Genomic DNA, 23501 nt, shown 5'->3' with positions numbered 1-23501 from the left:
GATTTGAGAGCATTTCCCGTGAGATGTTTTGAGTCTGGATCTGATAAATACTATTCAAAGGCAAAAAAGCACAAGGGCTTTTCGACTAAAGACCGTTATCGTCGCCCACATAACCCCGACTATCAGTAGAGACCCTTCGAGAGAAGTCTCCCGCGGGTGGAGTCAAGTGCTTTCAGAGGATGTGGTTACTGTATTAGCAGCATTTTTTTACTTCCTTGTGAATGAGTTCACTGGACTAGAGAGGAAAACCTCTGAAAAAAATCTCTTCCAACTATTGTCCGGCCAGGGATTTGAACCCCGAACCTTCCGAACTTAAACCGGGCGCGCATCTCACGCGGCCACGGTGGTCGGTGTACTACTACTGTTCAAAGATCAGAAACAGAATCGGCAGAAATTACTGCGTCCCGCAAGGGAACGTCCAAGGACCTATTCTTGATAGATTCTATAGATTAGATGATGACGCTTGGCTTGTAAGAGATTGTTTTGGTGGACAGAAATAAAAATGTAATCCGACGAGATGTTTTGTTGGTTCGGAAAAGGGCAAAACAGGGTAACTTTATAGCCCCCCGACTGACGTTCGCCCTGACACCTGTTTACAAAACCGTGCCGGTGTCTCCTTACGGGGTAATTAACGGAGTCGATCGCGTTGTCGGGGCGGAATCTTTATCCTGGATCGATCCTCCCTCTCCGTCGCCCGCCCCGTTCCGACATTCCCAGCGACGAGTACGGCAAATTAGCGAAGTGAATTAAAGAAAACTTGCAATAACCATAAAGCAAAGAATGCAAGAGAAGAGAAGGAGAAGAAAAAAAATGTAAAAGTTACAAGCCGCGACATAATCGTCGATTTTATTGCATCCAATTATCGTAAATTTGTAAGTGAGGTATTTTAAGGGTTTCTAGTCAGTTTTACGACAGTATCAAATTGAAACAAACAGTGGTTGGGTTTCGTTTAAGCAATCGTTCCGTCGTCTCTCCACCCGGGTATCTTTTCATGTATTATTAGAGACGTATTCTTTTCCGCCCCGTTGGACTCCCAATATTCATTTCAATCATAAATTCCCATCCAATTTCGAGGATGAATGACAAATTTCGCATTGAAATGAATATTGCCTCCGGTCTATTGATTCTATATACACTCGGTTCTTCGTTAGATATTCCGGAACAGTCGTCGCCTCTTCTCAAATTATTAAAAAGCCGCAAAACCGCCAAAATCTGACGGGGCCTTGTCAACACCAAGTTTCATTTGAAAGCTCGACCGGCCCGCGAAATTTAATGAAGTCCTCCAGGCCGCTGGGGCGGCGGCGTATCGTGCCCATGTGAGCAAACACGCCCCCGGGGGCAAAAATCACGAAAGAGGGCTTGTTGTGATGAAAAGCCTCCAAAACAAAATTATGGAAAGAAAACAACCCCCGCGTTTACATTTTATCAAGTGTATTTGCACAAAGCGCAAGTTTAATGATAGTTACAATGGATATCTTTCACGAACGGCGTATTATTTAAACAACTCACCCCTCGCTTTACCGGATAAATGAAAGCTAAACACTGGGGGTAAGAAATAAATTGCGGTACAAAAAGGAATCCGGGGTGAGTCGGGCGGTGGTGGCGCTGTCGCTTTATTAATTCACGATAATTCGCTATCGCTTCCGAATTAAGGGCGGCAAAAAACGGTGACGCTCCGGGGGGCGTTATTAGCGCCCCCTTCAATTCCGTCCGGATAAGTTCGGCAGTAAAACGTCCGGAACGCCAGATTAGCAAATTTGAACATGCAAAATAAATTACATAAAAGATCGTAAAGAAAATAAATATTTCGGAATGATACGGAGTGGTGCGTGAACGCGCCGGGGCGGATTCGGTCGGGCAGGCAGTTTCGTTTTATGGCCCCCGGGAATAAATTTATAGAATGTTGACGAATTTCCATGCAAATGGAACGATATCATAATATTATAGTCCCGTATATCGGGGAGGGCCATCCCGATCAATTGCAACATGGCCCAATAATTGAGACAAATGGTCCGAGCTGCAATCGATGACTGGGAATGGGATGGCACAGGAGCTCTTTTTTCATAAATCATCCCAGGATTTCTGAGGTTCGAGCGGTTATATCAAGTTGCAAACAATTGGCTCGGGGTGGGCTCAGCATCGGAGATAATTTTAAAAATGAGATCGGGACGTCGAGAGAGTTTCTTGATGGAATAAAAATACGGCCGAGGACCGTCGACGAGAAAAAAAAATCATTTTAATCGTCCGTTATCGTCGATGTTATTGTTGTTGAAAAGCACTCAAAGGAGGAATCTTAAAAGCTGCGACAAGAATTTATGCTAAAACCTTCCCGGAAACGAAGATCTTAAATATTTTATACAAAGATGCATTTGGAACTCGAAATTATTCAAAATTTCGAAGGGACTTAATCCTCACTGTTTTTAAAAACTAGCACGTGGCACCGGAGGCAACGTGGTGAAAATAAATAATCATTTTTGATAACAATCCGGGACATTAACATGAATATACGAAGAACGTTGTATTATTCAAAAATGGATTGTATTGAAGAGATAATAGTTATTTATCTAATAGTATTATCCGTAATAGTGTATGTACTCCGGCAAAATTGCCGTGCCGCCGGGTGGCGGAGGGATTAAAATTTATCTAATATGTGTATAAATAACAGTTGAGGGACATTTACATGCACGAGCGCAACGAGTGTCCTTCCTCATCCACGAGGCCTCACATACAAACATTCTTGCAACATCATTGTCTCTGAAAAATAAAATTATTACGAATAAAATACTCAATAAAACTTACAAGCCAAAAGCATGTTGAAATGTGTGTGATTCATTTTACAATTATTTCCACAAAATGAGTGAATGCGTTTGTGAAAGTTATGTTATTATGACGAAGCGCGCCGAGTGTTTTACTGGAAATTAATTTTGTATTTTCTTTATTTCTATAGCAGGTAAATTAAGCAAAATTTCGGTAAGCGCACGTGTATAGTAAAGATTAAAATAAAATTCTCTAAACTGTAAAATGATCTATTTTATCTTCAAACGGTCGAAAATCGCGCGTATCTCCATAGAAACGGTTGAAGTGGTCTTTTTTTTGTAATTGGACTTGAAACACTTCCAATCCTAGGAGTTGAAATGTCCACAGGCGAGTTGAAGATAAAATAATAGTATATATCATTCAGAGTAGAATGTCTTTTTGTGCTTCGCCCAGTTGCCGACCTCGACTTCGTTTCGGTCTACAATCTCTGAACTCAGCGCAAAAAGGCTCACTTCTACTCTTAATAATATACTTAATCTAATATTATTTTTGCTGTGACAAAAAAAGTGCTCACTTTATGGACGCATAATGTTGATTAAAAAAAATCACTCTTGTAGTGGTGGTGCAAAAAATCTTTCAATACGTACAAGCTATATACAGTAAATTTTTACTTGCCTTCTACTGATTCTGAAAACTCCTTCTTAAGTAATGATAAAGAGCGTAATTTGTGTTTAAAATCTGTTTGAACAGCAATTAACACTTTTCAAACCAGTTTCAAGCTATAAATGTGAAAAGATTAAAAATAATATACAGGGTGATTCATATAGTTTCATACATATTTTAACCAGTGGCAGATTCTGGTCTCAAAAAGCTCCTGACAAGAAAATTTCGAGTCATACATCAAAAATTGGCAAAAATTACCATATTGTTTTTTCACTATTGGTAAATGCCATTCTTCGCTAATTTATTTCACTTTGCGTCCAATGTATAACAAATATCATGAATGTCATAATTGAAGCAAACAATTGCTGCTATAGAGAAAATATTCGTATTACAAAGGTTGCTTTAGTTTCATTTTGACAACAATGCCTGACAGTTTGTTTCAACGTAAACTATTTTCATTTATCTACAGTTCCTAAAAGGTGGTAGTACACTCTTCAACATGCTTTATCTTCAATAATTTTAACCTTAGAACCTAAACATTTTTGTAAGAGTGTCTAGGGGTTGGAATCTACCACCGGTTAAAGTTTGTATGAAACTATATGAATCACCCTGTAGTTCATAACAATCTGAAATATTATGGGCCTAATGGCACCACCTTGTGGGGCACTGAAAGACAAGTGAAAGGGTCCGAAGGATGAGTTACGAATGGACCAAGCTTCATCAAACTCCTTGATCTTTTCTTGATAAATGAAAAACTATAGGCTTTGCCATTTCTATTGAAACACCACCTGTTGATTGTCAGTTTGGCAACGCTGCAAATATGTTTAGTAATTTTTTGACTATTATTGCCAGTCTTGATTTTTGTTGAATGTCATGTCATATTTGACTCAACGCGTCTTTCGTTCAATTATAAACCAATAATTATCAAGAATTTATTGTTTTTTCGCGAAAATAGAGCAAAATAGAAAAAACGAGTCCTTATGGGTGCTGACATGAAGAGAGCTCTTATTAAATTATATGATAAACTGCATTTAAGTCACCAAATGTGGTCAGTCAGAAAAATTTGTGTTGAAATTTCATAAATCTTTTCTGTAAGTTAAAAAAGGCGTCTTTCTATCATTCTAAAAAGCGTGAGCGTCTTCGGCTTAGAACGTATTTACATTTGCTAACATTTAGCTATAACATCAAAATTAAATCCCGCACTTTTTTTCACACGCCACTTGGCACATGCGCCTTAAGGGGTCATCTTAAATTATTGTTCTAAAATCTAAATTTTAACTTTGATATTCATCTCTTCAGCTAAACTTTCAGCGAGTGCAGTTTTATTTGTTATTATTATAACTCATTTAACTTTAACAGCAGAAAAGTGAGGTTACGTGTAAGTTTCGTTCATCCTCTGTGGTTTCACCATAAGAAAAATTCAATAAAAAAAAGCATTTCAGCAAGTGTAGTTTATTAAAATACTTAATACATATAAGTACATTGAAATAAACCAAAATAATTATTTTTTTACTTAAACTTTTCCCCAATTCATTCAATTATGAGTTTTGAGTTCCTCAAAGTCCTGATTTTTTTTAATCCTTACAATCTTACCCCACATTGCCCACATACCCCCATAATACCAAATTCTTTTTCCAGATATCTGATATTACTGTCTACAGAATTATCCAATCACACCTGAGAGGCAAAATCCTTCAAGATTCCAAAACTGGCGCCAATCCTTTGATTTTGTAATTTCCTTGTTCATTGATTAAAATTCTTTGAGTTTCCCTTGGGTTTTACCTTCCAGCAGGAACACTAACAACGACAGATAACCACGCTAAAAACCACTCACTCACATTTGTGGTGGTAGGATTCGCAGGCCTAAAATTTTTAGATTTCTATTAACATTTATATTAAATTATATTAAGAATGCAGGATGCGTCGACGAGATAAATATGTAATTGCTAAATGTGTAGTTAGATCATTGATTTATCAATTTAAAATATTTATTTTGACAGCGATTTGCTTTGACGTTTTAGGAACTAGAAAATGTCAAAATTTCAAATTTCTCACTAAAAGCCGTTTTACAACCAACCGAACCTGTTACACATTGCTAAATCTTAGGAAAAATCCAACAGGTGGTGTTTCAATAGAAATGGCAGAGCCTATATCTCAAAAATTTGTCAGACATCAAGAATCTGTTTCTGCTATTTTAGACCATCACAGGAAAGTAATTCCTTCGAGCTATTCGAGAGAGAGAAAGAGGTAATAGTTTCCAATTCTTTAGCTCCATACATTTTTAAGTGGATTTAGATCCGACGATTTGATGGTCTGCCCGTTGTGTGGTTTCACATAACCTTGACAAAAAGACAATCAGGGGACCAAAATGTTAACAAAGATTCTACTTTGACTGTTTTACTCTTTAGTATTTTTTCCATCTTGTTATTTTTACCTTTTCTATTTCATTTAAGTAACTTGGTACCACCTTTTCTGCGTGCTTACAAAACATCACACGAACTCGACCAGTTTCTTAAGCCCCACAAACATTCTTCGGTATAAATAAAGCAATTACTCTCAGGACATCCAATTGCCAACATCTATAAACAACGGAAAGGAAAATTATTTCAACGATCACCTCACGGCCCATTTCATTTTATGCCTGACGAAAAACATTATCCAGACGGTGGCAAATTGCCCTCGTTGATTGAGTCTTGCAGAGTGGATTGCTCAGAATCCTGCAGTCTCCTAGTTGGCAGTAACGTCAACTTTCCACACCCATCAACAACTCAAGAATCAACCGCGCTGCAATAACTTACAGCAAATTACTCAACAACAACAATCTGAATTTGCGAATCCCACACATTTTCAATTGGATTTAAGTCCGACGATCTGGCGGCCACTGCCAATTCATTTCATTTGTCTTAAATGAACTCAACCGGTTACTACAGTCATTCTTCAGTCGAGTACCAAGACTTCCAACCGCAAACAACGACAGTGACGGAGATCACGAGTGCACCCCACGACCCATTTAATCTTAATCCCCCACAAACGTTACCCTGGACTCTTGGGTGAGTCTCGCGAACCCAACAGTTGCTCGTCCGTCTCCCTAGACGGCGCTGACTCCAACTTTCGGCGCTTTGAGAGCAACCGTTCAAAAATCACGTCCCCCTAAGTGCAAAAAAAGTGATTACTCATTCATGATCCGGATTCGGAACAGAGGAAGTGTTTCACCGCCACCTGACGTTGGAGAATTAAAAGTGATTTTTTTTCTGGATGATAGATATCGATTGGGATTTTTGCGGACGTGTTACGGCGTGACGAAAAAAATGAGAAAGTGTCCCGATCGGTCATTATTCCAATAAAGGCCACGTCGATACCGGAGGAATTTCTATTGTCGGAGCACTTAATCACAACGACAATGACAATGTATTTGACGGCAATAAAATTCCCTTTGACTGGGGAACGAGTTCATTGTAAAAAGGAACAATTCGAGCGGATTTCAACAGTTTTACTTAATAATTTTAATGAGATCGTAGTGGTAATAAGATCCATCAGGTCGTAATGGCACAGTTTACGTAAAGTTGTGTATCTTGCTTGTTGCTAGAGGCCAATCTTGTTTTCTTCTTCGTTTTAATGGTCGGGTACAAATAAGCGCATTTGGTGGGGGTGCGTCTCGTTATCCTGCTCGGTCCTGCCGGGGCGAGCGCTCCCGCGGAGGGAGACCGAACTAGCGTACGGTGTAGGAGAATTTCGGGAACACTCGATGGGACATTCTGGTGAAATATGCTTTCCATTACGAGTTCGCATTAAAGATATGGCTGAAAAAACTTTTAAAGGATCGTTCATATTATTTATTTTCTTGATTCATTTGAGTCTTATGGGACGTAAAAGTTTTCTAGTTTAAATTTGTTGCCGAAAACAAACAGAAAACGCCAACAAACACCGACCATGAGGGGTGGGTGATTGGGAAATTTTAATAATAACACAAATCCGGAAAGGAAATTTTGCGATTGCAGCGCCAGACGTACACACGTCGGCCCGAATCGATACCGTGAAAAAATCTAACGAGGGGGTGGAAAGTACACACAACTGGATAAGGCAAACTTTCCGATAAAAAATCGGCAAATATTTAACGTAGAAACAAGCGCACCGATACACCATGAATATTTGCATAAGTTTAATAATATTTTTTTCTCTTTCCCGTTAAACAGATCGTGAACTTTTAATAATTGAATATCGACCGGCGGCGGCGGCGGCGGCTCGCCCGTCCCCTCGCGGCTGCTTACTGTGTGATTTGCTTTGTGCAACCAATTACAAGTTTTGACGTGGTTCGTGCAAATTTTTTCCACCCTCGTCTATCCGAGTGGCGCGCCTATTAATTTTACTTTATTTATCGAATCAAGTGCGGCCGAGGCTCTTTTGTAGTTTGAATTTTCTAATTCGCCGAGTCGGACTGCATTCTGCACGGTTATGCAAACAGGGCCCCTTTGAAGTTTTTCAATAAAACGCTGAAAGGCCCTTTGAGCAACAACGGCAACAGAACAAACAAAAACATTTAAATAATACAGCCGAATTGGCCGCGCGCGCAAAACAAGAAAACGCGAATTTAATCTAACGTGAAAGGCACTTTTATTAGTTTTGTGCATAATGCAATTTACGACCACCGCCGACGATCACGGGGAGAGAAACCCAAGAACTCGGAGGCCGTTCGGCCTCGGGATATTAATAGTTGTTGCATTCTCGGGTCCGGCATGTATTAAACACACAATCACGTTTCCATTTGCCCGCATTTTTAATTTCCCGACGTCGTAACGACCTTAATGCATCGACGCAACAATTACTCTAATTGCACTTTGCGGACCGTTTCGGTCCAATTTTTAATTGGACGCCATCTTTCTCCAATGTTCTCTCGATTGTTTTATTTGTCGTGGGGTAACATTTTTCTTTTGTGTCGACTCTAATGTGCCCAATCGATAAACCGAACGATGATGGATTTACTGATTTCGTTTGACGTCAGTTCACTTTTCTCAACCTCCCCCGTTCCGTATGCCATATTGAATACACTTAGCTGGCAAACTACAATGCATCAAACGAAATTGTTTCCAAAATAAATGGTATTTACGACAAAGGAAACGTCACGTTTTGTCAAAGCGACTAAATCTTGAGACGACTTGCACCGTTTTCGCCGAACAAATTCGGTTTCGGCTGCCGCCATTTTGGGAGCCATGTTTTCTCTCGGACGACGCGAAAAATGCAAGATGATACTGAAAGAAATCGCGACGAGCATTTGTGCTGTTTGAAAACTTTTCTCGGACGGCGCTTTCACCAATTCTTTGATTAAGATTAATGATAATCATTATCAACAGGTCAATTGCGACTCTCGATAATAACAATTTATGACCAGAGACGCAATTATTGCATCCACAGTGAAGCTCTCTAACTTATACAATTGGCCCCGAAGACTGCGAAAGGTCAATTTTGATTTCATTAATGCGATATTGACAATGTACATCAATAGTTTTTGTTCCATCGTGTTGCCACTCCAATTGTAAAAATTATCAAGTAAAAGAAACAATAAAATCTTTCGCTGAGGCAACTTTCTAATTTAAAATCTAAACTAGCTAAAAACCTTGACAATCAGATTTTATTACAATAAAAAATAATGAAAATTGTCTAATTTAAAAAAATATTTTTCAAAAACTCCTTTCAAAATATTTTTTGACACAAAAACTTTATCAAATACAAATACATATTATAGTAAGTACCGTATTTACACCTGATTTAAATCCATATGGTATCATATTTGATTACATATTGAATTGAAGAATCAATTAAGTATATTAAATACTTACATTAATTTTTGCCAGAACCTAAAAAAAATATTAGTTTACAAAAAAAAAAAATCAAATAAACTGAGACCTCTTAAACTATCGCAGCACCTTGCATAGCTACAACTGTCATAAAATAAAATGAATTCTTCTTTAATTTGTAAAAAACCCGAAGAATTTCAGAACCAAAGAAGTTCACTTCAGTGCCTAGCACTGTTACTCATTTTCCTTTAAGTGATGAGAATAAATTGGGAATGAAGATCATAAAGGAAGTAAAAAAAAACATGTTTACTAGTTTTCTTCTGTAGAAATATTTTTTGACGCAAGATGTGGAATTGTTCTATCGAACCCGGTAGAAAGTGGAAAAATGTTTATCAAAATAAATATTTAATATCGCATTTCTAGGCACATTGCCATTCCAGTAAGATAAAAATAACTCCAATAAATGTTTTGCATCAGGTCGGATAATCGCCCGACCTAAATCTAACAGAAAACATGTGGAATCATATTCGGTGGTTTAATTAAAAGAACCATACACTGGGTGCGTCTGCAAGAGTCAGTTTAACTTCATGTTAACTGTCCTTTTTCAATTAAAAAAAAAACTGACAATTTTTGATTTAAGAAAGCAGTATTATTGGCACCGCTGCATTTTTTATTAACTGTCCAAGTTGAAAATAAACCGATAATGAAGACTGCAGTAAACTTAAAAAATTGTCTTTTCGGCTTCCCCAACTGGTAAACACAACATTACTTTTCATAGGTTAAGGTAGCTGCGATTTACTGACGGATGTTGTAAATATCTGGGGGATATTTACAACATCGGTAGCAGGCACGGTTAATTTCCTCTTTTTACAGTTACTTTAAAATGAAAGTGTTCATATGTTACTTTAATTTAGTGTAAAAAAACACATTTACATGTATTATTTTTCCGATAAATGCTCTTTTTAATTTTTATTAATTAATAAATAACCCCATAATCACAGTAGGGAAAATAGGTACAACCTATCCGGTTGGCAGCTCTGGATATCAAAAAGTTTGACATCTGTTATATTATAAAACTCTGAAAAAGTGCAAAATAAAACATATGATCAGTGGAAAAGTCTTATAAATATCGTACGGCAGGTATTTTCCAGCGCTCCAACTAATCAGACACTCGGCTTCGCCTCGAGTCTGAAACCTAGTTGTCGCGCTAGAAAATACACCTACCGTACTCTAATGTAAATTAACTATTCCGAAACCGTTACAATTTATTAGATTTTTTTTTCTGTGGGAATGTTTTTGTCAGATAGTGTGGAACCATTTTGTCTGACTCAATAAAAATCGATTGGTTTCTGTAAAAAAATATTTTGGAAATTAAAAATTGCACCTTTAGAAAAATCAAAAGGAGATCCAGGAATAATATAGGGAAATCCAGGAGACACGGGAGATCCGGGGTAGTTAGAGGGGGGTTAGGGGGAGCTAGTAGTGACCCATGAAGATAGAAAGGAAGGGGATATTCTACAGCGAAGATTTTTTTCTCCTGAAAAATTTCTAGTATGACCTCGCTACACACATAAATTCAAGAATCATTTGACTACTTCCACTTGGCATCAATTTTAGTTAGAACCTAATGGAAACATTATTTATACAGGGTGTTTTCGAAGTTGAGGCGTTTCTTTTAACATGTGATAGTATGCTGTTGTTCTAAAGAGTTTTAGCCAAAATCACCTTAGTAAAATGTGTACGGTAATGAAGATACAATACGTTAATTTTTTTGAAATTTTTGAAACCGGTCCTGTTTAATTTTGCGCTGATTTGTTAGCAACTAAAATTGACAAAAAAAAAATCAAATCAGCATGGACGTTAATCAAAAATACTGTCAGAGTTGTCATCTAATTAGTGGGAATGGGTTACAGAGCTCACAAATATGTTGCTAAAGTATAGGCAATGCTATCAGAATGTAGCTGCGGCGTCCAGAGAGTACGCACAGCGATGATTTTCGAAAAGATACCATCCTGGGCCACGTCAGTTTATTAATCTAGTACAGCGGAGAAATAGACAGGACCGGACTCAAAATTTTAGAAAACTATAAAAATATGCAATCAATTATCTCCGTTAATACAAACATTGTACTAAGACGATTTAGGCTTAAATTCTTAAGAATAATGTATAGTACCTCCCTGTTACAAGAAACACCTCAACTTCGAAAACACCCTGTACATGTGTAGCAACAATTATTATCACCCAAGATTTTTTTTTACAAATTTTTCATTTGAAAAAACCTTGACAACTTCTGACATAAGCCACCACAGATACTGGCACTATATTGAATCTATTGAATTTTTTCGTTTCACTAACGTCTAGACGTGTCTTAGTTAAGAATAAATTGATAACGGAGATAACAATAAACTAAAGAATTGTTGTTCTGAAACTTGAATAATTGCATTTTACGTTTGTCTCAAGTGGAAATATTTTTCAACCCATAAAAATAATCAGAACAAATGTTTTCCATTACCATTCATTCATGATCGCCTGATTTGAACCCTACAGAAATTGCTTAGACTCAGATTTTACGACTTCATTAAAAGCCATGTATCATTAAGGCGTTTATTACGATAACGACCAATAACTGTAACAATATTTGTAGCACGTGTAATAATCCTTTAATAACTAAATTTACTTCATCGACAGTCTGCCACCTTGTCTTGCACAATTTTTTCAGGTGTAGATTGTACGCAGGTCAAACGTCAGGAATATATCTGTAAGTGAAACCTCAGGTCTTCAAAGAGTTCTTCTGCTTGAGTAAACAATAAAATCATACTCGATTGGACAAATCAAAAAATATTTTTCTTTTGGTTTTTTCTTTATTTTTTTTTAACTCCCCGTGATTGCTACAGGCAAATGGAACGTAAAAAGCGAATTCTTGATAAAAATCAACTTGGCATTAATTATCAAACACGGACGAAACAATCCCCGCATGATCCGTGTCGGTTAAATTTCCGGTTTAACTCCCGCCGTTAACCCTTGATTTATATTTAAAATTAACTGTAATCAGATACTCCACCAGATGCTAACCAGATAAAAAAATGACACAATCTCTGCACATGTCCGACACGCAAAGTGAAAATATTTTCTAGGTAACATTTAAAAATAAACGAATGGCGCGTCATCATGTCCGTCGGACCCAAAAAAAAAAAAATCCATCGAAAAAATTTGGCCGCGATTCAAAAAACCTCGCACACCACCAGAATCCCGATGTGCAACATTTTCTCGCAATCAATTCCAGTTGAAAATTAGTCACTTCCGTTGAATGCAATTACTTGATGCGATTTCGTTCGACTTTTCCGGCTTGAAATGTCGTCGAGGCCGCGCGGAAAACTGTCGGGACAAAGTGCAAAATTTTCCACGGCGCGAGGGGGGAAGAAAAAATTCAATCAGGACAATGTGGCGAACGGAAAGCGATCAATTCGAAATTATCCCCCTCGATCTTATTATGCGTCGAATCGTTAATTACAGTAATTACGACTTTTCGTATTTACAGCCGGCCGGTGTAATATATTCGCGTCGATTATTTACGGCGAATAAAGTCCCGTGAAATATGAAAAGAGCGATTTAATTTATGGTCGGTACAAAGTCCGTCCGGAATGAAATCGAAGAAAAATCCGATCGTAACGAAGTAAGAGCGAGTGTCCCTTTTCCACGGAAAACTTAGCGCCCCCACCCGGCCGCCCCGCGACCCTCGACTCTCTCAAACTTGGGGAAACTCTTGATATAGTTAGGTTAGCATGAATAATGCATGGATGCAATTTTCGTCCTACAAACTTTCGCAATATTTTATCAATTCCAACTTTATTTACGTACAAAGTAAAATTTATAACTCCGTCATAATTTCGGGGCCGGCAACACCAACCACCACCACCTTCGATGGGTGCTAACGCGCCGGCTGAGTTACGTAGCGCCGGGGGGTAATTTACCTTTCACCATTTACATTAGGCGGATATTATTTCTGCACGACGCCGATACCATCTACGATCGACCCCCGGGACACGGTAAGGCGATATCGGAACGAATTTCGATTTAATTGTTTTCGGTATGAATTTAGCCGGGGACGTGTGCCGCCCCGTTATACGGCGGAGCGCACCGCGAAAATAAAATGTTTACGAGTGAAAAGAGGGCGCTTTTATTTCATTGCGCTTATAAAGTTTAGCGATAATAAGCGCGACGACATATTTTCCGGTGTTCGTAAAATTACTTGTTCGGGGGAATAAAAAATTCGGAGACGCCGTCGCCACTTTACCGGACACCGCCGCCGTAAAACACCCCGTATGTGGCGAATTAACAATCGCCACCTGAGAGCCGCCCCCGGACAACGACGCATTATTGCGCCCCTCGTCGAAAGTAATATTAAATTTTTATAAGAAGGGAAAAAAGAAATAGAAAAGTCTTTTCCGAGTAATATAGGTTTATGGCTTCCATCTGTGAGATTACTTTAGACGTTTCAGAAGAAAGTGGACTTTTCTGCGAGAGAGAGGATGAAATAAAAGAAACTCGGAAAAAATAAAAGCTTCACTTCTTTCACATACTGTTTTGTGAGCTTAAAAGCAGTTGTTATCAAACATATTCAGATGTTGTTGTCGACTCCCGCCGCCCCTCCCGGCCCACCCCTCCTTCGCACAATGCTTCCAGGACGAGTCCTCCTTTCCCTCCCGCATTTTCTCAGACGATTCCATTCCGAATTATTATATTCTTATTTTTCCTCTCGCCGAATGCTCGGGACTTTGTTAAACTCTTTCGATTATTGTGCTCGTTCCAGATTTATTTTAATGCTTGTTTTCTTGTTTCACGAAACACTGGGTCCCTCAACAAATTGTATTTATTGCCGCCTGCACCCGAATCATCGATTCATTTCCCTGTTTCCCACCGCGAATCCGATTTACTACACACATTTTTCGACCAAATTATCCAAGCGAATCCCGCGCGAACTCGACCTTTTCACGGGCAAACCGACCGCGTCAACAAATGCAGAAATGAGCATGTAAACAGCTAAATACATACACATACCCGAACACATTTACTAAACAGTTGCCGTTCCACCAAGACATAAATAACCAGAATAAATTTCTTGCACCAGGTCACATAATGACCAGATTTAAACCCACCGGAGAACTTGTGGGATCATTGGGAATTTAATTAAAAATGTAAAAAAAACTGAATTCAATCCATGGTGCCTTTACATGAATCACTTTGACCTAATTTGGCACCGATTTGGTAAAAAATTAGAGAAGTTTTTCTTTCACGAAGAAATTAAATCCCTTAAACTATTCCGGCATGCCCAAAAACCATAATACGAGCAATTGCTGTTTTTTAATTTTCAAAAATCCTGACAAGTTTTGATTTAAGACAGCAATCTTAACAACGCTTGCACATCACTATTTCAGCAAAATAATCAGAATAAATATGTTGCATTGGCTTTCATAATAGCCAGATTTAAACCCTATAAAAAACATGTGTACTGTAACAAAAACTACTGAATTCAAACTATACACCGAGAGGCTGCTCACGGGGAAGCTCCGGGGAAGCTCCAGGGAAGATATAGGAGATCTGGGATAGATACAGAGGTCCGGAGTAGATGCGGAGAGAGCCAGGGAAGATACAAAGGTCCAGAGTAGATGCGGAGAGAGCCAGGGAGATACAGGAGATCCGGAGAGTATGCAGGAAGATCCACAGAGTTGTGGGGAAAGACTCTACCAACCTTTTTCTTTTGTGGAAATATTCTTCTACTTCTCTTGTGGAAATATTCTGATGTGCTCGCTCCAGATTTATTTTAACGCTTGGGCCCTCAATAAATGACATTCATTGCCACGTGCATCCGAATTATCGATTCATTTCGCGGATTTTTTCCTGAAATAATCGAAACGAATCACGCGCGAGCTCGAGCTTTTCGGGGTCAAACCTAGCGCGCGGCGTTCGTTTGTTATTTAACCGATAAAATCTACATCAACCTTCTCACTTTCACCGAGCCGTTTAAATTAATTAATTGGTAATTGTGTCATAACTCTGTTTTGGAAACATCGCCTCGTCGTGTCAGTGTGAATTAATAAAAAGCAAGATAATTACGGTGTTGGGCCCATCTGGAGAAAGTATTGCGTTTAATTGACGCTTAAAAAAAAAATATTGCGTGTGTGTGTGTGTGTGTTGCGTTTCAAATAATTAAAACACAATCATTATTATCAACATTTTAACAGTTGGCAGGTCTTGTAGCGGTTTTTCTACAAAAATCTTGACACTCCTCGCATTTCATTATTTCCTAGAAATTTTTCGACGTGATCGGTTGTCTGATAGTGACGCTAATTACTTGACTTTCGACTAATTAAGCGGTTTTTAACGAAAACTGCGACTTCTTCAACTTCGGTAGTCGAAAAAGTTTCGCAACAGAGAGAGGAATCAAGAGTAATGTCTTCAAGAATTTTAAGTAATCAGACATTATTTCTTTCTAATGGAAAGAGATGTTACATAGGTTCAAGTGGTGCAAGATGCGATCGAGTTTAATCCTGTTGAAACTAGACTCTCGTTGAACAAATGAGAATCTTGTACAAAATTCAGACAATACCGAGGACGCTCACAAAAACATTAAGAGCGCAGTCGATAAAAAGTACAGAAATATTTCTCTGAAGCTAACATAATTTACAACGACCTCAAACATTTTAGCTTTGTTTGCTATGAAAAGTTTTACACCACTCACAAGTTTTATGGATATTTTCACCCCAAGTTATTTTCCTTTATTATTACTGCTGCGTCTTTGCTGGGATTAAGCTCGAATTGCTATTACTTCATTTAATTCTCATTTAAAACGGTTATTGACATCAGCAGAAGATTTAAACAGAATCCGAGAAGAAGCTAGCACCGCTTTGGAAATTACAGTACGTAAATATAAATATCGAGTATATATTTATTTGTAAATAACAACGGTCCTAACGTGGACCCTTGTGTAATTCCGTCAAGATCAAAGGAGCAAATCCATTTGAACAAAAACTTCAAGCAATTTTTGTATAAACGTAAGGAATGAAGGATTAAAGTAGTTGTTTCACAAAAAAATTGTCTCATATTTCCCTCACAAAATCAAGCTTTAGAGCTTAGTAGGTAAGCTGAAAGGTTGCACTTTATTCCAGAGTAAAGTCGTTTCGAAATGCATTAATTCTACAAAATGAAATAAATCATCTTGCTCGAAGAAAAGTTGTAAAAGAAACGTCAGCATCCAAATAAAACTGTTGATCTAAGACAACTTAGAAAACTTGAAGCTTTACTGCAAATTTAATTTCTTTGCACATCTGTTCCAAATGTGCGTCAAGAATTGTCCACAAGTGATGCAAGTGGACATATTAGCAAATATTTGGTTGTCATGCCGGAGAAACAACGTTAGGGGAAGAAAATGTTACACTAGAGTGCACGCTGCAGCAGGTCGACCAACTTTCACAAATACCATTCTTGAAAAAAAAAATTGTAAATGTGTGCAAACTGATAAAAATAAACGCCAGTTACGAACAACAAATCGAATCGTTCTAAAAATAAAAATGCACGAGCAACACTTCATGGATTATTTATGTGTAGCAAAATGTTGTTAGAGCTATCTGATCAAGATATTCAAATCAAAACTGTAATTTACTCCATTAATAACTGCAATTTCACGTCACATTACAACTTCAATAATCGATACTTTACTGAATCCAACCCTGCAGTAGCAGAAGTTCCAGTCTGCGCCGAAACTTCCCTACCAAAAAAAAAAAAATTCAATCAAATCCGTCACAATTCGAAATGCCACCCGGAAACGACCAGATTTGACCACGAGACAATGGTGCGATTAGTGAAGATTGCACGACCTTCGCGTTGCAAATTTCGAATATTGCAACAATTCGGCTTGGCATTCGTGCTATTTCGAACCTGCACAAAACAAGTCGACGAAATTTTACAATTGTTCGAGTGAGCTGGCTTCATCAAATTTAACAAGACGGTACGGTTGCACGACATTGCAAGTTATTTTCAGAAAGACATTTGAAGCGATATTACTGCTGCATGGACCCTGACATTTCGGTTAATGTAACAACACGACTGCAAAAAAGCATAATCAATTTAACCTCACTAGAATCTAATAAACTCGTTGCAGACTTGGGAGAATGCGAATCGAGAGAGTTCGACGTGATCGAGGAAAAAATCATCTGGATGTGGTTTGCGTTAATTTCTCACTCAAAGACAGTAACAAACATTCTCACGTTTATAATATTCTCAGCATGAGATTATTCTCCGGGATGTGAAAATGCATCATTTAAATACGACGGTCCTCTGTAACACATCTGTTAAATGTGACACTGTTAATCGTAGAAAAGACGAAAACTGAGAATACAGAGTGAGAAGGTACACTATTTATTCTCACTCAACAGGTTAGAATATAACACTTCTGGTTAAGTTAATTAGTTAAAAATTATTACAATAAAATTATGAAGGTTATCCGAAGTATCTATTAAATGACACTGTAACTTTGTCAGTAAAATCTGTAAGTGAGAGAGGGTGTTTTCTCACCAAAAGGTGAGAATATTTTAAACGTACAACTTATGTATAAAATGTTACTTCTGGACCAGGTTAATTGGCACATGCAAAAATCATTGAAAAACGACTAAAAACGGATGTGAAACAACCGAAAAAGGACCCAGAATCCTTCAAAAACCCTAATTTTTAAACACCCGAAAAGTACCCAAAAATCTATAGATCACCAAAATTGGGCACACGAAAAAATGGTAGAAAATCACCCAAAATCAAGCAAAACTACCTCAAAAGCACCCAAAAAAACCTTACAAAATCCCTTGTTTCGAGACACCCCAAAATGGCTTTTTACTTCTGGACCAGGGTATTTGGCACATGCAATAATTGAAAACGACCAAAAAAATGATAGAAAACAAACAAAAATATGTAGCCCAAAATCCTTCGAAAACCCTAATTTTTAGAAATCCCAAAAGTGCCCAAAGATCTATAGACCACCAAAAATTGAGCACACGAAAAAATGATAGAAAACCACGCAAAATCAAGCAAAATTACCTCAAAAACACCAAAAAAAACTTACAAAATCCCTTGTTTTTAGACACTCCACAATGGCTTTTTACTTCTGGACCAGGGCATTTGGCGTCTTAAAAAACAGAGTAGAATCCTACAAATTTAGCTGTTTTCCAAAAGTAAACAACCGAAAAAGACCTAAAATCCTTCAAAATGCACTAATTTTTATGCAGCCCAAAAGTACCCAAATATCTATAGACCACCAAAAATTGGGCACACGAAAAAGCCGTGGAAAATCACCCAAAAATCATGCAAAATTATCTCAAGAGCACTCTAAAAAAACTTACAAAATCCCTTGTTTTTAGACACCCCAAAATGGCTTTTTACTTCTAGACCAGGGTATTTGGCGCATGCAAAAAAATTATTGAAAATGACCAAAAAAATAGTTATTTGTACAACTAGTTATGAAAGTCATACTTTTTTCCATGAATTTGCAGTTTGATTAACGAGGGCGTAGCCCGAGTGAATCAAGCAAATAAGTGAAAAAAAGAGACTTTCATAACGTGTTGTACTCACTATTTTTTGCATATCGATGTAAGTTGAGAAATTTGGCCTAAAAGTATTTGTGAAAAATTACAAAAAAAAAAATAGGTATGCTCTGACAGTCATCTCCAAGGTGATGGAATAAAATAATGCAAAAAAGTACTGCTTTCACTACGATTTTTCGTGTAAAAAAGTGCTACTTTCGCTACGATTTTTCGTGTAAAAAAGTGCCACTTTCATTACGATATGCAAAAAAGGATATAAAACAACCGAAAGGGGACCAAAATCCTTTAAAATACCCCAATTTTTAGACACCCCAAAAATACCTCAAGGTAATTGATGCCACTTATAATTGGGCACACGAAATAGTCGTTAAAAATGACCAACCTTTTCATTTCTGGACCAGGCCAATTGGGCACATGAAAAAATGATGAAAAATTCACCAAAAATTGGAATAAAACAACAAAAAAAAAGCCAAAAGTCGTATTCACATCCCTCGATTTTCAACACCCCGAAATTGATCTTTATTTCTGAACGGGGGCAATTGGACGCTTTGAAAAACCAAGTAAAAATCATGGAAATTGGGCCATAAAGGTCCTTTATTTTTCAAGAACTCATAAACGCTCAAAATTTCCATTTATTGAGTTAATAAAAAAAAATTACAAAACATCCCCCGCTTTTATTCAAACTCAATCCGATGTATTCTTACAGAATCTCCTCCTTCACAAAAGGGGTATTAAGACCTTTATAGGTAAGTGGATTTTAAGTATAAGCTTTTTCAGCCAGTTGATAATTTATCCTTCAATTGAAACATTGCATAACAATGATTTTTCAACTGCATATTTTACGAATAGCATCTACATAGGCCAGAGTATTATGTATTATTCTCGACAAGAACACAGTAATTTGCTTGGCCCTGAAGGCAGTGCAATTCATTTTCATCATCTTTTGTGTAAATAATTCCTTTCGCAGATGCTGGAGTGAGCTGCCACGCTGATTTTGATGTGGCGGTGCAGATGCTGCATTCATCATTTTTTTAATAATTCCTGTACGAACTAGCCTGTACATTTTACTTTCATTTCTTGCCAAACGCCATTGAATATTTTCTTCTCCTTTCAGCAAACTTTCAAACCAAATCAGTCCTAGGTACTTGGCCAGTGCTTCACAATAAGCTTCCTTCCTAACTAATATGAACATTTCCACTTGACATTTCACTTGACTGTCAAAGTGAGAGTTGGATAGAAGGTATAACACTCGGTATAACATCAAAGTCCCCTGCCTCACCCAGATGTCCACATGGACGTACAGATCTTCCCTGTATCCCCTCCAGACCTCCCTGTATTTGGGTCTTCCATCCACGGAATAAAAAATTTCCTCCATAAGCAGTTCCTCGGTGGAAACAGTTCACAAAATATACAGGAGTTCCGGGGGAAATACAGAGAGATCAAGAAGAGATACAGACATATGGGGGAGGGGAATTCTTTATTAGTCCGATTTAAATCCTACATGAAATAAAACAGATTTGATTCTCGCAAGACTGAGAACAAAGAACACAAATATGGAACGAAATGGAAGTGAAAAAATGTCTGAAATAAAAAGCGATGTTTGGGTGTGTTGCCATCAGCGATCTCTATCTTGGCCGAAAACGAAGCAGCTGAGGACGGTTTATCGTTATCACTGTCAATGGCTCAACAGACCGTCCACTTCCTGCAATAAGACTCGGGGAAGACATTGACGGTGGATGCATCGGGCAAATTTATAGCGGGCGACCGGGGCCCGGTGACCGGTGAAGTAGGTTTGACAGTTTATGTAAGGGTTGAGTTATTGTCGGCACCCAGTATGTAAATGCAAGGGTGAGGGTAACCGCAACGTCTGTTCGTTTGGAACGGGACTGATTGACGAATGGCACCAATCAACCGCAAAATAACGCCCCCGAGAACCGACATTGATATGTAAAGTGGCGTTAGCGGAAAAATGTGGAAAAATTTCTGCACTTCGGGGCCGGCAAGAGACGGAGGTGGTCGAGTCGCCGGTTGAGACCATTACTCAGTTAGAATCTACATACTGGTCCAGACAATGGCACCTGATTTACGGCCAACATTTTAATTCCAGACATAATGTCTCTTTGATTTGTGACGATGTGATCGAGAACATTATCAGGAGCCGGACACAAATCAAGTCCTGTCGCGGAATCCACAAAAGAAAACCGTCATAAATAGAAAAAAGTCGGCTAGACCGGACTATCGGCCGCCCAAAGGGGGCCCCGCTCCCCCATTGTCTCGCTTTTTACGCCACTAACCCGATTTCTGCCGGAAAATCGCCCCCGATTACCGCCACTTAATCCGCACCGGCCCGTCCCACCCCTAATAATGGATGAGGGCGTAAAAAATGAAACAACCGACAGAAATCCATTTGGAATATCAGAGTATCCAATCTCTTTTAATCTGTATCAAGTAATCCTCCTAGGCCCACTTCAGGAAAAATGAAGGCATTCCCGAACAAATGAAACGTATTCCCGCAGGATACATGTGTACATTATTTAGAGCGAATCCGGAAAACGCGCACGCCAACCCCCGCCCCCAATTAAAACTTCAAATCTGCCGCCGAGGCTGCACCGTCGGCAATGCAGGGACCAACTGCAGCCGCATTTTGACCGCGGCCGCGAATGCCCCCAGTACGCGCCTGGCTTTGAGGTTAGGTCGCACAAAAACAACAAAATACACAGCTTTACAACAACAAAGGCGGACTTACCTCCCGGAGCGGAGCACGAAGACGCCGGTTCACTGGAATATTACAAACTCCGGTTAATTCGTTATGAGTCTACTTGCTGCGCACAACACACAAAACAAAAGCCGACTTTGATTTACTCGCACCCCAGCATTTTCTCCCACAAATTAAAAAAAAATATTCCCGGCGAATCAAACGAATTAAAATGATAAATAAACAACGATTTAAATAATATTATAGCCAGCAACTAAAAATTAAGGTTAATTAATTTAAACACAGCGGGGCGACACCTAGACGCGACGTGCTGCACCAACGCGTGCGGCCGGCAGCGTGTAGATGTCGCTCAAGTCGCACCCACTAGATGTTTGAAATTTGTGCGGAAACAGAAATGGCCGGGTTTCGGGTAATAATTTTATTATTTTTAAGAATTTGTACAATAGATTAGTGGTCTAAGTGGACGATCGCGCTTTTAGGGAACTTCCCGAGCAGTCTGTCACACGCGTCTGTTGCAGATTTCTCATTAGTAGACTCCATTGTGATCTTCACTTTGTACAACCTAAAAGCGCGTTTTTTTCAAAATTGTTCATCTAAAATCGAGTCAAACTCACTCGTGGAAGAGTTTGGGGTAAGATCCGACTTGAACGTCGGGAAATTCAGACGCCAATCGACCCAACTCTTCAGCGATTTTGTCTTCAGTGAGGTTCACATAGATGACCTTGGTGTAAAAAGTCGTGTCCCCAGACTTGAACAGTTTGGCGCTCAGGGCCTTGAACGACCTCAGAAAGAGTTCAGGGATTCCTGGGAACAAGTAGACGTTGTTCACTGAGACATTTGGATAGTTTGACTCGTCGGAAAAAATCAGCTTTGCTGTTTCTGGCACCTAAAATTGTTGTCATTGTTTCAGGTGTGAATTGTGGCGAAAGCGCGCTCACCATCGCCAGTTTCATACCGGGGTGGTTTACGTCGGTAGTTTTGTAGAATTTCTCGCAGAGGCGGCGCAGTTGCGGGTTGAGAGCCAAGGGGACGGAGAAGGCTTTGGCGACGGCTGCAACGCAATCAGTAAGTCTAGTTAAGTACATTTCGGGGTGTACCTTCAAAAGTCACGTCGTCGTGTGTGGGGCCGATCCCTCCGGTCGTGATGACATAACTGTACGATTTCGAGAACGTCTTGATTTCGTCGCTTATCTCGTCGACTTCGTCACCTATAATGGAAATCTGTCTAATTTCGTTAAGGTTTCGATTTGGGTGCCGAGCGAACCTTCTTTACTTTGACGCCCAGGTTGTGTAATTCTTTGGTAATGTGGGGCCCGTTGGTATCAACCACTTCCCCTTTCAACAGCTCGTCTCCTATCACTAGTGTAATACTTTTTAAACAACAAAAGTAGAAGTTGACAGAAAAACTAACCTAAAATTCCGGCGGTTTTTGCTTGTCCTGAAGACATGTTTCTTAGATAATATGGAACTCTGGTGAATTTGGAACGGGTGGCTAAAGCCATTCGAATTTTCGGATTGCCTCGAATCAATTTTACGCAATCCTTTACTTTTGACAGTTCGACCAAAACAGGTGATTATAAAACGCGCGAAATTGTGCGGTTTGAATCTCATTGTCAGGGAGCGCAAACGCTCTACAAAATTCATCTTGACCAATAAAATGTGGTTAATAAACGTTTTAAATTCATAAAGTCCAATTTAACTTAATTCCATCCCGAATGAGACGTTTCTGAAAGCTCTAATAAATCGAAACATGAATAGCCGAAAAAACACTTTAAAAACAGAGAGTGACAAAACCTAACTAAATACGAATGAAATAGCCGAAAAACATTTAAATACACAGAGCCACAAAAACGTGTAAGATCACCGAGAGTGAAAACCAAGTGAAAGGAAAAGTCATAGCAAAAACCATTTAGAAAAACTGTTCAAAACCTCGGCCGTGATTTCTAATACACGCCTGTGCCCTTCGATGTAGATTAAAACTTGTTG

General features: G+C 38.7%; 2 protein-coding genes across 4 annotated transcripts in view; both read right to left on the bottom strand.

Annotated features, from left to right (window-relative positions):
* LOC138126819 (TOX high mobility group box family member 4) overlaps positions 1 to 21799 on the bottom strand; it is a 122951-nt gene extending 101152 nt beyond the window's left edge. For 2 of the 3 annotated variants that reach the window (XM_069042599.1, XM_069042604.1), the window contains exon 1: positions 21546 to 21799. The gene's annotated coding sequence lies outside the window, so the exon portion shown is untranslated. The remainder of the gene's footprint in view (positions 1 to 21545) is intronic. The other variant, XM_069042600.1, reaches the window with a different exon arrangement.
* Positions 21800 to 21918: 119 nt separating this feature from the next.
* Positions 21919 to 23119, bottom strand: LOC138126640 (FAD synthase-like). The gene is made up of 6 exons (XM_069042425.1): positions 22927 to 23119; positions 22780 to 22874; positions 22613 to 22736; positions 22454 to 22566; positions 22130 to 22401; positions 21919 to 22077 (listed from the first exon to the last, which is right to left on the bottom strand). The coding sequence occupies exons 1-6, from the start codon at positions 23015 to 23017 to the stop codon at positions 21963 to 21965; spliced, it is 810 nt and encodes a 269-aa protein (XP_068898526.1). The 5' UTR covers positions 23018 to 23119; the 3' UTR covers positions 21919 to 21962.
* Between the last annotated feature and the right edge of the window lie 382 nt (positions 23120 to 23501).

The sequence above is a fragment of the Tenebrio molitor genome, chromosome 3 (genome assembly GCF_963966145.1).
Source record: "Tenebrio molitor chromosome 3, icTenMoli1.1, whole genome shotgun sequence".
In the NCBI taxonomy this organism is placed as follows: Eukaryota; Metazoa; Arthropoda; class Insecta; order Coleoptera; family Tenebrionidae; genus Tenebrio; species Tenebrio molitor.
The sequence above is the reverse complement of the archived record's forward strand: the minus strand, read 5'-3'. Positions and strand labels throughout refer to the sequence as shown.

What these genes read in the sequence shown, in the direction of transcription:
- LOC138126640 (XM_069042425.1), bottom strand. Translation starts at nt 23,017, where the DNA reads ATGGCTTTAGCCACCCGTTCCAAATTCACCAGAGTTCCATATTATCTA. An exon ending in AAAAACCGCCGGAATTTTAG is followed by an intron (nt 22,875 to 22,926) that starts GTTAGTTTTTCT and finishes GTATTACACTAG; the next exon opens with TGATAGGAGACGAGCTGTTG. An exon ending in CCGGTATGAAACTGGCGATG is followed by an intron (nt 22,402 to 22,453) that starts GTGAGCGCGCTT and finishes CAACAATTTTAG; the next exon opens with GTGCCAGAAACAGCAAAGCT.